The sequence below is a fragment of the Acipenser ruthenus genome, chromosome 32 (genome assembly GCF_902713425.1).
Source record: "Acipenser ruthenus chromosome 32, fAciRut3.2 maternal haplotype, whole genome shotgun sequence".
Taxonomy (NCBI): Eukaryota; Metazoa; Chordata; class Actinopteri; order Acipenseriformes; family Acipenseridae; genus Acipenser; species Acipenser ruthenus.
The window spans coordinates 911,792-927,179 of NC_081220.1; the positions used below are offsets into that span (position 1 = coordinate 911,792).

At 40.1% G+C, this 15,388-nt stretch overlaps 1 protein-coding gene and 1 non-coding gene across 2 annotated transcripts; both read right to left on the bottom strand.

Moving 5' to 3' along the window:
* Nucleotides 1–374: 374 nt before the first annotated feature.
* LOC117965302 (small nucleolar RNA U3) lies at nt 375–587 on the bottom strand. The gene has a single exon (XR_004661425.2). It is a non-coding gene; the product is annotated as a small nucleolar RNA U3 (small nucleolar RNA).
* An 8,848-nt stretch (nt 588–9,435) lies between these two features.
* LOC131703061 (zona pellucida sperm-binding protein 2-like) lies at nt 9,436–12,078 on the bottom strand. Its single transcript, XM_059005930.1, has 9 exons — nt 11,970–12,078; nt 11,675–11,844; nt 10,883–10,935; nt 10,681–10,808; nt 10,411–10,600; nt 10,181–10,322; nt 9,842–9,935; nt 9,644–9,748; nt 9,436–9,557 (listed from the first exon to the last, which is right to left on the bottom strand). Exons 1-9 carry the CDS (start codon nt 12,022–12,024, stop codon nt 9,448–9,450), a joined length of 1,047 nt encoding a protein of 348 aa, XP_058861913.1. The 5' UTR covers nt 12,025–12,078; the 3' UTR covers nt 9,436–9,447.
* Between the last annotated feature and the right edge of the window lie 3,310 nt (nt 12,079–15,388).

A 15,388-nucleotide genomic window follows, 5' to 3' on the forward strand; every position in this document is an offset into this window, starting at 1 on the left:
TCTTCAGCCTCAGCCAGCTCATACTCATTCTGGTGTTTTTAGTCCTTGCTTGCAGTTTCCTTGAAATACTAACAGTCGTTTCTAATGAGAATATACTGTTTCCAGCTAAATGTGAGTGTAACATAGAATATTCTGCTCCAGTTTCGGACTGCAAATGCATGTAATGAACTTCTCTTCCACTAGGCGTCGCTTAAAACACAAGAATCCACTGTTATTTAATATTAATAACCCGCTTTCCAAACACTACACACTTAAACTAGATAATATATCCTATCTTAAAGAAACTTTCTTTTGTAATACATACAATATACCACGATGCTAACAAATATAAAACTCCTTTTTATTTTTTATTTACCATTTATAAAATATCACAAACCACTCAGACTGAGTTTTTCTCCTCCTCCCTCAAAAGAGGGCAGAACGGTCATCAATGATCAAGAACAGCTACAGTGAAGCAGCATTCAAGACCCGCTTCACGCTCAGAATAAAACACTGTAACTCCTCATCATGGTTAGCGAGACCAGACACTTTAGAAACGCATTTCACTAGAAACAAACTATAGAAATGATCCCTGAAAGTATAGTTTTAACAAATACAGGGGAAAACAACTTCCCTACTCCCGGCATATATCACTGCAGTGATGGTGTCTGATTCAGGATCCTTTCTAGTATAACACTTGTTCATAGTAATGTTAATAATTGCCAATGCGTTTCAAACACAAAATTCACATAATGAAATAACCACTCAATTAAAGTCTAATGTAAAAAAGAGAAGATAAGTAATACCCAGGGTGCACCTCTCTATGAATAATTTAAAGAAACAACCAATCACCAATCTCTCTAGCCGGGGGAGGTTTCAGTCCCCGCCCACCTGCATAGTATTCAGGAGGAGGAAGGCTCTGGTCATTTCAAGGGTTTTGCTGCAAATGTGTTTCTTACCCTTTAAGTGCTGTTGTCCTAATCTGAGGCTACTTTGTCATTTTTGGCGCATTTTTAACTGGCATCTTATTTGAATGTTCTTTTAACTCTATTGTTATGATAACTTACTCTAATTGTGTTAACCGTAACAGTTAAGTCTAGATGTAACGTATCAGATTACATAAACACACCTTGTGTTCAGATTTTTTTTTTTTTTAAATGTATGCGTCCTCTATGGGTAGAGACAGATAAGCTGCGTACCTGCTGTTTCTACACATTAACATTTATGAAATACACACACTAAATTGAAATGTAAAATTTTAGAAAATCTACTTTGCCAACAGAAGAAAAACAAGCGAGGAGAGGATGGTTTCAATCCATCGACCTCTGGGTTATGGGCCCAGCACGCTTCCGCTGCGCCACTCTGCTATGCCACTCTGCTACAGCTGCTGCAGTTGAGATGATCCGTTTTCTTTTCTCCCAAATATGGTATGCGAAGTATGCAACCTGCCCACTGATCACAAGCAGTTTTATCCCCCAGTTTCGGCTGCCAATTCCAATATTCAGTCTGTAAAGCACCTTAAATCGTGGAAAGCGCTCTTTGTTTAAAATTACACTGAAGACTTATTTTGTTCGACCAGGCTAATAATTGCAACACCAACGTCTGCCGTTCAACTAAACACAACACTCTCCAGTCTTCTGCAATCTGCTCATCACTACATGGCCACAGCCTCAGCCCCAGCGACCAAATCTTCATTTACCACTGGATGGAAAACATTTACAACTTTCTGCACTCAAATCAAAATACATCCCATTCCGATTTAATGAACAGCGGATTGTAGCCTCCATCGCCCATGCAAGGGATTCTCTTCACTTAGCCCCCACTACCGTTAAAGCCTACATCTCTGGAATTCAGTATTTCTGCCGCCTCATCTCCGTCCCTTCTCCAACACTCCTATCCATCCCATCAGTTTGTTGACACTCAGAGAGATCCTCAAGAGCCCCCCCTCCCTGCTGCTCCCTCCTGGCTCCCTATATCAATAGACATCCTTCACTCTTTAATCTCTACCCTCAGAAAAGGCTGCTCTGTCTATTCAATGACCTGACCATGGAAGTACTATGTTTAACTGCTCTTGTGAAGCACTTCCTCTGCAGGACTCCTGAAGGAACAGAGTGCACCCTGTGAATTTACCATGACAGCATCAGTGATTTACCGATTTAAAAAAAAAAGGCAACAGTTACCAGGACATCAAGGGGAATACAATGAATAGACTCGGAGTGTTAAGCCATTTCAACCACGAGGTCTTGTGAACCATTCCGTGCACCCAGATACTGGCCAGCTGTAGTAATTTTACTACAGAATACTACACCTTGAAGTAAAAAAAAAAAGTTAACCATGCCCAGTGTTAAACACGGTGGAGGTTGTGTGATGGTCCACAAGTTTCACAGCCCGGTCCCAGAAGCAGACCCCAACCCGCGGCAAGTTCCTCCTTTCAATCAGCTGGTGTTCCATTAAACTCCACACTCTCCAGCCTCCCCGAGTCGGCCTGCAGCTTCAGGGAGCATTGCCTTCGCCCCTTCCACTTGCTCTTCTTATTCTACTGCCTGGTCTTTCTTCACCACATTCTGTGCCCAGATTTGTATCTCTCTCACCTCCTATAACCTTCAGCACCTCCTTGCCTTTATGACAGACCTCAGGCTATCCCTTAACCTGGCCCCTTCCTCCATCAGGAATTATCTCTCAGGTATACAGCACCAGTTCCTCCTCCGTTCCCCACCCAGCAGTCGGAGGATGCTGCCTGACCCAGCAGAAAGTGTTTATATCTAATCCTTTGCTCTTCTTGTGTCTCCCTCTCTACATCACCTAGTGGCCAGAGCATGCTGCCTGACCCGACGAGAAGGGAAAACTCTTCGTCCCCCTATCTTGTCCTGCTATCAGTATCTAACCTCAATGTTACTAAGCACCATTCCCAAACTCCAGCCCTCAATCTCGCCATCCCTCTCAAACTCCTCTCACTCTTAAACTCTCAAATGTCTCGCCCCTCCCAAGCCTTCTAAGCAACCGGAGAAATCATTCTTAATATCTCACTCCCAATTTTCGCCTCTCAAGCCCTCGTAGGCAACCAGTGAAATATTAGTCAAGGCCTACTTAAAATGTTATGTTCTCTAGAAATGACCCTTTCAAATATAGACTTAACTTTTATTGGCAGACCGTCGGCCCCAACTGGCAAGCTCTACTTCATATGATACAATGACTGGGCAACAACGAGGTGTTCCATTAACAATACAAATTAACCTGAGACAGCCAAGTCTTTGAAGCATACCTTAAGTGTGTCATGTGATACAAAAGCATTTTGGCATTTTTGCATTGCCTGTCTCGTCAAACAAGCTCGAGCCACAGCACACAGCGCTGCTGTATCGGGACACAGAGGTGGATTTTAAAGCGACTGAATCAACGAGCTGAGACTACTTTTTGAAGAAATTGAAAACATACCTGTAGTCGAAATATCTGCTATTTAGTTAATTAATTTATTTTTTGAATTTGCAAATGGCAGACTGCATTGCCAATGACAATCTGAATTGCTCATATCAAGCTGTGATGTAGCCTATGAGAATCACGGGCATGATTCAAGGGGAATTAGCTCAAATGGTAGCGCGCTCACTTAGCATACAAGAAGTAGCGGGATCGATGCCCGCATTCTCCAAATAGTTTTAATGTATCTGCGTATTTAGTCCCAACGCATTATGGAGATAATTACAAATTGTGACAATTCTTTTTAACAGAGTCGCCTGCCCTACATGTGTATTTTAAAGCAAAGTCTCCTAATTTGTAATATTCCCCAGGCTGACAAACTGCAGTGCGCCCTCCATCGTATGCCTTCCGAGAAGCGGAGATTTTTTATATTTTTTGTAGCAATGAAAGAATTTGTGTTATTTGGGAATAAATATAAATGGCTTGGTTTGCTTGCATTGGTTTGAATACATGTAATTGTGATTACAGACTTTCCTGCCCAGTGTTGCTTTCTTCTTAGATGTGGTCTCAGTTTCAGCTGAGCAGGATGGTCTCTGTGGCGCAATCGGTTAGCGCGTTCGGCTGTTAACTGAAAGTTTGGTGGTTCAAGCCCACCCAGGGATGATGCTTTTTGCATTTCTTAATCACATTAGAAAATGGCACTCTGCTACATTATTATTTCCTCCAATTACACTGAAGAAGAAAATGTGATCTGTTTTTTAGTTCAAAATAATACAAAACAAAAATATTATTGCTGTTTGCCGAAACCCGGGATCGAACCAGGGACCTTTAGCTCTTCAGTCTAACGCAGAGCCAACTGAGCTATTTTGACTTGACAAGCCTCCTTTCTCGAGATAACATTCTTTTTAGAAAAGTTGTAATATAATTAAGTACATTTCTAAACAGTCCGATAGTAACATATATAATCTCAAAGCGCTATAATTTATTTCAACTCTTATGAAAGACAAGTATCCTTGCGCATTACATCATCCCTTGATTGCGAAATGTAATATTAATTAATTGTGTATTTGTAATTAAGAAATGCAGCTACCTTATAATTATTTATGAAAGATTATAAAAATCAAACACTGCTACCAACTCCTGTGTGGAATTTCATAGAAAATTGCACTAATAATTTAGAAGCTTTATTCCTACATTTTTAATGGTAATACTGACAATCCTTTAACAAGTTCACTGTACCTGTGTATTTGCATGGTCCAGTATAAGAAGATATGATTTTTCTGGAGTTCTTGGTTGCTCAGTTTAGCACCAGTCATCAGAGCTGAAAAACAACAGCAATAGGTACCTGGTATGATAACTGGACCACATATCATTTATATCAACTGACTGTTTTCCTCCAAATATAATAATGCCAGTATTTGATATGTGTATACTAAAACATTCATTATATAGCACCCAAGTTCAAATCACGCCATCAGTTATAAAAATGCATTGTAATAGATAATGAAATTAGCACTGAAAGGGAGACCTATAAAGTAGTTATAATGTGAAGATCATTATTTTTATAAGCATTGATTCAAATTCGAACTTACATGGTTGAACCTTCTGGGGCGATACCAGCTTATGGATCACTTTGTATCAGTCAGGTTGAGCTGCCATCAGCCTTTCTTCTAAACAAGGGTTCCATCTGAACCTGAAAAAAGAGCATTTGTGACAGAATAGCAAGGATGCGGTTAAACAAAAGACTTCAATTAAACAAATAGCCTAAACACAAAATAGTCACAATGGCCAAATAAAAGGTTTCTACACAAAACAACAAGAAATCAAAAAGGGGTTCACTGGGTGAAAACAAATAAACACTGTACTATACAATGACAAAAGGGACTTACTGTTGAAAAAGAGAGATTATTTAAAAAAAAAGCATGGAGTACCCATGTTCACGTTTTTTAAGTATTGCTTTCAAAACAAGATCATTTTTCAATGAAAACTAAATTAAACTTAAAAACCTAAATTTAAATACAGTACTATAACGTTCATGGATACATAATTAAAAATAAATGATAGAAAAACACAATGTATCCTACACTATCAATGTACAATGCACTATTCTGGTACTATAATGCAGTACCACCATGATAATACGATTGTACTTTTTATTTCTAAGAAGTATCCTGGTATCTACAGTATAATGCAACACTACACCACGGTACTATATGGTACTATTTATTTTACCATGGTACGATTTCTGTTGTCCCGGATACAAGTATTACAGTATCATTATAACGGACAAATATATTAAATATAATTGCGCTTTGGATAAAACAGTCCCTCAAACAAGTTTCTAGCTGTCGTAAATATTACATTTTTAACACTCAGAACTGACACCTATTGTAAAAATGTCAAATCGTGTATTTTTATTGATAATATTACAAAACATAGAGTTTACTATCCGCGCATTTCTACAGCTGACATTTGTAATACGAACATATATTATTATTGGCATTTTTAATTTTTTTACTTACTATACGTACAGTACTAGTGACAATTAAAATAATAGTGTAATAAAATTCTTCCCTTCAGATGATTGTATTTCGAAATAAACTAAAAGTCTTCACGATTCAATAATCTCCCGCCGTTGAGAACGCGCAGGATTCTTGGTAGTTCTACGAGATCTGATTGGATAATTCCGTCACTTCATTCTTGGTAACGATACAGGCTATGACTGGTCAAACCTACGAAGATCTTCCCAAGAATGAACATCGCCTTTTGGCTGGGTGGGAGGGAGAGCTAGTCGGGCTGGGACCGCACAGTTGAATAATTTATTTTGCTTTAATAAAGTCGGTCCACAATGCCTGGCATTAAAACACACTGATGTAAGTCTGCAGGAATAACTGGGGTGTGGGACAGACAGCTTACAGCAACTCTTAAAGAGGAGAGCAAGGGGAGAATCATTGCGTTTAAAATGGTGGCCTGCTAAAGGAACTCTAATACTGGACCCTGTCTTAATACTGTATTACATTCTGAATATGAATATAGCTCAATTATTAATTGTAGATAATACTTAGAATACCAGATACATATTTAGCATTAAAAAGAGCAGTGCGATATACTGTAATGATGCTCCAGTCAGTCTGCCCGGACTGCACCTGAACCATCTTAAAAACACGAAGCCCCTAATAAGCTAATTTGTAAAAGTTAGTAAAGAGTTGCGCTAATATAACGAAGCTAAATTCGAACTCCTAGCTGGAGCAACGAGAGAGGGCGAGAGGGCGGGGCAGAGAAGGAGGGGGAGACGCTGCTAGGCAACCGGTTCGTGAACATTCCACTCAGCTGAGCAGAGACCGTTAGGATTTAAAAATGCGAACGTTCCGAGCGGCGTTAGGCGCTTCGTTAAATTAACACACCGTTGCTGGCATTTTAATTTTGAAGATGACCATATTTTAAATACTCAAATAACACTGTATTAAAAAAATACTTTATTTCAGTTCCAGACCGTTTTCCAACAAATAAAAGGAAGTGTGTATTTATAATAAGTATATTTGTTATGATATTAAGACTAAACAAATGTGCTTCAGTTTAGTGTATAATTTATTTATTTATTAAATGTTGAAGTATTTCTTTTTTTAATATTGTCTTGTTTTCACAAAATAACATCCATACATTATCAGTTCATCTGCTAGAGTAATCAAATCACAAATATTACTCTTCAGTAATTCATACATAGACACGCTGTGGTAACTTCAAGAAGTTAAAATGTAAGGCTGGATTCAAGTTTAACCAAAGAAATAAGTAAATACATTAATAACGACATGAAACAAAAATACGTTTTGGTAGCTCATACGTAGGCCTATCTAAATTGCAACCTTTTTTAGAAATTGATTTATATACTACCTGCCATTTAAATCTAAATTATATTTAAAACTGTTTGAGGGGCAGACTAGCATAGATGATTTCTAAAATCCATTAATATATTAAACTATACACCACATTAGCACTCCGAGATAGAAATTGATCATTTGTAAAGAATTAGCTGTGAGATTATTTAGATAAATAATCAGAATTATGGATGCATGGATTTTTGATTAAAATACACCCACATGTATTCTTGTTTCATGTCGTAATTTATTTATTAATTTCATTTTAACCCCTTGCTGGTGGCACGGCTTGTCTCTGTATCAATTCAGTGATATTTGAGGTTTTGTTTAGTACACACTAGCAGGTGATCTGATAATCTTATTGATGTTATTTTGTGAAAACAATAACACGTTAATACTGTGCTACAAAAAATGACTCGACGTGTTGTAACTTGTGCGGGTGATGTCATGGGTTGTCATGGCAGCGCCGATCATCACGGGAGGGGTTATCAGTGGTTGTCGGAGAAACGCTGGAGTTCCGCTGGCTTCCGAGGATCCAACCCGAATATCTAAATCAATACAGTGACAACAAAGGAATGTGACATATAAACCTAATGACTACATTAATGAAGCAGTAATACACGACAGGGTGTGTGTGTTATCATGAGGTAATATCACCACGCCTTGGGTGCGTTGGGAGGCCAGGAAGTGGTGATATATCTCATGATAACACACAGACCCTGGAGTGTATTATTGCTATTATTAAATGGGTCTAGGAGTGTGGTGTTGTTGGTAAATAAAGAAGACTTTAAACCTTTTTTTAATAATTTTTATTTGTGTCGCCTTCCACTGAGAGAAGTAGTTCCACAGTAACTAAAAATGGTTAGATTAACAATTAAACATTTGACTTTAAACCGTTTTGTATAATATTTTCTTTTTCGGGGCTTCGCTAATAGTTTCTTGTTTAGGCTTTGTAGATATTGAACTGGATAATTGTTTCAACGTGTATGTCTGGGTCTTGTCCAGTAGATGGAGCTGCTGCTGCTGTTGTGATGTTTTGTTTAGCAGAATGCAGTTCACGTACCGTGTTACAAACAGGACGGCGCTGCACAGAGCGGTACAAACTGTGCAATTAAAATCTCCGGTAGTACTACAGACTGGCAGCCGATAATCATCTCTGATTAACCCAACATGAATATAAATACAAACCCAGTCTGTTTCAAAGAGCACTCAGAGTGACGGAGCCGGAGAGTCTGATAGCAGGTTTAATAATATGAATGTGCCTGTGTCTGATCGAGTCTCGCCGTCCTCTGTATAATAAACACATTACACCCCCCCGTACTACACACGGGGTTTCCAGTGTAGTGAATTCAGTTCCAATAACTCAGCGCTCTCTTTCTCTCTGTATATATATATGTGTGTAATCCTGTTTTCCTGTGTCTTTTTCTCCAAGCAGCTCAAAGAATGGAACTTCTGGTTCGGACTGGTGCGCGGATCTAAAGATTCCCCGCATCGGATGTACCGGTTTGTTATGGAACGTGTTCCGTGAAAGGAGTTTATCCAGTAACAGACTATATACACCACAGTGAAAACAAACATGAAGAGAACATGTTGTTAAGTAGTGGTTTGTTGAACCAATTCCTCGAGTACAATAAAAGACTCATTTGTACACAGTGTTAAAACTGAAAAGCTAAACTAATACCTTACTTGGAGCTCTCACCAGGGACCACTTCCAGTAAAAGATGTATAAACCGGAGTGAACAAAAAGAATACATACTTGCATTCGTAACAATAAACAAACATATTCGTCCCATATAAATCTACACACTTTTTGTGATGCGATAACATGGTATTATATATAAGGAGTGTAGATAATTTCACCCTAAACTTGCATACTGAAAGTAGCATGTCAAAGCAAGAAGGAATATATAAATAGGGTTGCAGCTCCATGGAGGAGGAAAGTCTTTGCCCCGGGTTCACAATGAATTAATGAAGGGTCCTTGAGTAACACACCATATTGAGAATGGCCTGATCAGGAAACAAGCAAAGCATTCAATGCAGTAAGAGGAGAGAATCCCATTAACATGGCCATTCTGACACACCAATATATAAATCTATGTAGAATTAGTCAAGCACCCACCAAAAAAAAAAAAAAAAAAAACACAATCCAAACAGCCTTTACAAGCAAGATTTTTTTTATTTATCAATACACACTTTTTGGCATTTTCCAGAAAGATACAACTCCAGCTACAAAGACAACCACTGAACACACACCCATTGCAGCTCCCAGAAGGGACCACACATTGAATTGGCCTGCAAAAGAAGAAATAGTTAGTGGAATATAAAGAGTTAGTTATATTTTACTTGAACTGCAATTGTGTTCACATCATGCATATTACCGCTTCTAGGCATAAAGTGAAGGGATCCATCTCTCTTCAGCTCAATTGGGCCAGAAGACACAAATGCCTTTACTGCACCACCATCCATCCCTTCAGCACTGCGACCTACAGGAGGAATTAGGAGGAGTCCATCAAAACAAATGGACAAAAATGAATGCAAAATGCCCCCCCCTCCCCCCCAACAGACAGAGCTCTTACCAAGCCTCTGTTTCCCTGGAATGCACCGTCTGCTACAGAGGCTGTCTGATGGCCGGTTTGAATCACATATCACAACACTGCAGTGGAAGTAAATCTGAAAGACAGCACACCTTGTCATGCAAAACTAGCATCAATAGATCAGGCAGTACCATCATCCAATGAGGATTACTGAATTGAAAAAAATATATTGCATCATAGTAAGTGTTTCTTGCAAATGTGCAGTTATATGTTTTCATTCCAACTCACTAAAGATTTGAGCACAGTGATTATTTGCTGCTTGCAAAACAATCCAAACCATGCATTGTGGTACAAGATCCCCATACCAACACTCCACTTTACCTGTCCTTTCAGTGCATCCCGGCCGCTTGTGAAGGAAAACATTTTCACTTCAAACCTCTTCAGATGGGAAGGGAACAGCACTCTTGCATTGCTGGAGACTGGGTGAAAGATGGTCAAGTACTCATCTGCAGAGTTCTCACAGCTAGAAAGAGAAAGAAGGTCAGGAGCACATCAGCCACAACCCCAATCCCTAGGTTTTGTAGCAGCAATATCATATTCCAGCATCTTACCTATCCACAACAACATCCCACTTGGGAGAGCTATTCCTGTCAGCAGAATAGGTTGCCCAGCAGTTCTCCAAAAACAATTCAGCCTGTGGATCCCTGCTGTACAGGAGCTCTACCTCAAAATACAAGGGTCTTCGCAAGTACTTCACAACAGGGTAATCCCGAGCTCCATAGAAGTTGTTGTAGGTGGAATCTGCAGAGATGCAAGGGAGAATTTTATAGGTGGAAACACGCTACTAGAGCATCTATATTATTTCAATTGCCAAGTCCTACCCAATGCAAGCTGCATGATGACTGCAAGGTCCCCCACGCCAGGCTGGACTACAGGTGCAGGATTATTCTGGTACAAGAACTGTACTACCTTGGTGTCATTGACCAGATAGTGACAGGCAACTCTCAACCTGGAAAGAGGAGATGGGGTTAGGAGAGTTTCAGCCTCAACCACAAGGATACTCAATTTGATTGCAATCCTTACCGGTAAGATGTGAACAGCACTTCATTCTCATAAGTCAGGAGGTTGTTGTCAAACTGGAAGAGAAATCAAAGACCCAGGTTGCAATGAACTTGTAGATTTAGTTTGGAGCTGCATACCAAGTTGCAGACTAGCTAATATGGTACTCTGGATCATCCCCAGCTGTGTAACCTAGTACCAATTTCACATTTTAAAAAATAAAAATGGTAATGAATATTGCAATTTCATAATTGAACACTTTTTTGGGACCTCATGATTGTTACAGTTAGTATGATACCTCAAGCCTGTCTACAGAAACTGCTAGACTAATATGGTATTGTTTTAATAACCTCTAGGAGGGCAACAGCAGTTATTTTGGATTTGTTGCAAATATATGTTTGAATACACAGCTGGTGACTCTTGAACTGCAATTGGTATCAACTCGTGTATTAGTTTAGTCCCGGCCTCACCAAGGGATCACCCCAGTAAGTATGCTCCTTCCAGTTCACTGCAATTGACCCAAAAGGTCTCTAGGCAGCACATGCAATGCCATAACCAATAGTCATGTCATGTGTCAACACCTTTGTCAACTGGACAAGCAGTTCAATACAAAGGTGGCATCCTTCAGATGTCCACAATTCATGCAAGTAATTCAGCGGATAGAAACACAGGTCACCATGGCTCCCCAGATTGATCCAGGGGTGTTGGGGCCACCTTGTCAATATGTTGAACCTCCTTTGATCCAGGGGTGTTGGGGCCACCTTGTCAATATGTTGAACCTCCTCAAAATATGGTTTTAAATGTGTCAATACTAACCCTTCTAGTTGTGCCACAGGAGTTGACATTGAAGTAGAAAAGCGCATTGATAGCATCAGACTGAAGAGGCCGGCAACTTGGATCCCTTAGAGTTAGTTGACTTGGAGACAAGCTGGGGACAGATTCCACTTTCACAGCAAGAGCTGCCATAGTGCCATTGGTGAAGCAATCTGAAAACACAGCATTTGGAGCCAGGTTAAGGAAACAGATTATAGCTTCAATACCAATTCATGCAGCCTTGTGCCAATCTCAAAAGCAGCTATTCTAAAGAATGCTTTGTTCACAGAAGAGTTACCAATCATCTTTGTAGGGAAACTGCAGGACAGGGAGAAGTCAGCCACCACAACCATGGTCCCAATATCTTTCAAGGTCAAGTCAAGCCTGCTTCTGATGCCTGAAGAACTGATCACCTACAGAGACAATACATCAGGTCAGTAATGTGTTGAACCCAAACAGCTAAACACATTTTAAAGTTCCATCACTTACTTCATATGTGGCATCAACTGAATTGTATGGGACAGTCATCCAGAAATTGGTAGAGTTGGCATTATACTTGTACAGGGCAAGCAGACTTCCACCAAGTTCTCTTGAGCCCACAAAAGGAATCCAGTTGCGACCCATGTTGCCATATGTTACCATGGTATAGAATGCAGCACCATCACAGTAGCCAGTTACTGTAGGTGGAACTGCAAGAGGAAGAGCAGTTGTCAGGGCAATGGACTGGATTGGTTAGAAAAGGGTAGTTGTAGACCAAATAGTCAGGCACTTACTGATGTCTTTGAGAATGGCTTCAACTACAGCAGGATGAGTAAAGGGTGTATTCTCTGGCACTATATTCAGCAAGTAGGTCAGGGGCAGAATGTAGGTTCTGGTGTCTGGAGGAGTTACCTGAAAGAGAAAGGGTTTGTAGTATTAAACCCAAAGTCAAACAGCAAGCAACACGTCCACAGGAAGCAAGTGTTTTCAAAGGGCAATTGGATGGTTGAACAGGTGGGATGTTACCTTTTGCTTCACATTGGGGTCCTCAAATGGCACCTGGAGAGTGTAGGTCTTGGATCCATTGGGAAAGACATGCTCCTGGACATTATAACCTTTTAGGTTGGCTTCTGGCACAGTTAACGTCTCTGGTCCAACTATAATTTTGACCAGCTCCACATCAGGCAGGAATGTCCCCAGGGTCACATTGAACACTCTGGCTTTAGGAACAGTGTCTGAAATTAAAACATGCAGTTAAAATGAAGGATATGAAGTGGAGCACTGCAACAAATCCCTTTGATTTACTGCATGTGGACAAGTTCTACATACTGTTTGTGACAACTGGTGGCCGAGGCATGAAAGGAGTGGTTATTGGATGAAGTACTGTGTACTTGGTCTTCTCAGGCCCATCTTGCCAGGTATGCTCCAGCATTGGTTCAATAGAGTAAGAGATCACATAGGTGTTGTCCAATGCATGGCTCTGAAAGCACAGAAGCATCTTAGGAAGAAAGCTTTGAAATGAGAAGGATTTAGAAGATGTTGAACTTCTACATACCTTGTAATATCCACCATCAGCTCCCACAGGAATTTTTACAGCGATTAGCTGGGGACCGACATCCAGTTTATAATCTCTATTATGAATCGTTGGAGGGTCAAGCTTGCGGCCATTAACTCCCATTTGAACATCAAGGGTAGTAATTTGTGGTGTTGGAACAAGAGGAGGCAGAACACGAGGAACATTCCATGTAATCATCTGTTCTGTGAAGGCTGTTCCATCTGACAGAAAAGAACACCATAGACTTGGTATAGAAAATTCATACTGAAACCTAGAACAGTTCTTGAGCACCGTTGCCCTCCATAAGCTTACTCACCAGTAGGACATGTAACTGCAGTGTCCACCATCATGACCATCCATCTTTGCTTATAAAAGGTGGTTGATCTTAGCACAGCCATTGGTACAGTTTGGATCTGTTGGAGGGGAGGGGGAACTTTTACTAAAACAAAAGCAAGACTAAATCTACCTTCATAGTCTGGATATACTGTACTAGACAACAATGAAGCCTAGACTACTTACCACCTGAGGCTGGCTTTCTGTGGAGTTGTATGCAGCTCTAACCAGAATTCGAGTTGGTGTAGTGTTTATGCCATAGCCATTTGTTATGGCCTGAGCAACAGTCATAGTTGTCTTTCTATTTGCTGGGAGATGGAACACAATTTTCCAGATGCTGTTGTCAGCAGCAGTTGCCTAGCAGAAGAAAATCTCATTAGATTAGGGAGTTTGAACACAAAGCATCCCCAGTCTAAAGGATTTGTCATAACAGATGTCATGTTTAATAAACAGGAACTAAAACTGAAAGGTGAAAGTTTAACAATGTATCACTCAAACTGTTCTATGTTCACCGGGCATCTCTAATATAACAGAGTAAATCCTCAAATACAACTGCATACGAAAGAGCCTACGTGAAAGCATGTGGTCTGGATCCGATACAGGCAGAGTTTACAGCCATTCATTTGTACTGCACCTTAATACATCAGTGTACCAAACTTTAGGACAATACCTGAAATTGCACCTATGCAGCAGTCCTCAAAAAGGTAAATCAGGACATATTTATCATGAAGGATTTATAACCCTGCACATATGAAGCCACTACCTCAGTGGTTGAAATACAAGGCTTACACCAACAAGAAAGGGTTAATTTCTCCACAATCAATTTCTATCAAAGCAATCACAGAATACATGCATGCAAAGCCAATGCCTTAAATGTCACACAATTCCAATATGGCCACCCAATTGGGAGACAGGTTAAAGTTAAGGGGGCCGTTAGATTTTGCTTCCTCTAGATGAGACAGTAGAGTAGACTTCAATAGGCAAGACCAAGGGCACGTGAATGAAGCAAATGCAAAGTCACATGATTCTACCTCAGGGTATGCTAGGGACCAATCAGGATCATCTTGAACAAAGTTGGGCTCAATAAGTGGCACACCTCTTCTCACAGAAACCTAAAGAGAATTCACATTAGTCATGAGTGAAGCACTTCTGTAGTGACAATTAAATACCCACACAACCCAACAAGTTATACTGAACAGCATTATCACATCCTGACAGCCCTTACCTCCATGTAGTTTCTTTCACAAAGAACCTCCCTCTCTGCCCATGTCATGTCATGCTCTGAACATAGGAGGAAGCTGAAGTCATAGCACTGTTTGAGAAGACACTGATTTGTACTGTCAGCTTGTAGGTCTCATCATTCTGGAAACAAAGGCTAAAGTTAGTCCCAGCATGTCACCATTAGAAACAAGTTTACAAGAAATAAAATGATGACTCACTGTGTTCTGAGCAAAGCAGCTCAGCACAGAAGCAAGGAACTTGGCATTTCCCAAGAAGTCAACGGTTAAGCTATATCCACACTGTGCAGCCAGTCTTGGAGAGAGGGACACAAGCGCCCCCTTATTGTCTATGGAAAGAAATTAAGTTGGCCTTAAACTGTACACGTGATCAAGCAAGGTAGAGATATAACAAAGTGAACACCCCCACCGCCCCGTTCCATCTACTTATTGAAATTGTCATAACTATTCCATCTACTAAATGCAATTTTATAAAAACGATTCATACAAGTAGAATTATACACCCATTTGGAACAGTGGGTTTAGAGTAAATGATGTCTATTTCTGCGCACTTGCAGTCAACAAATTGACTAAGGTTGTAGCAGCACAGGTCTACTTAGTGAGATCAGCAAC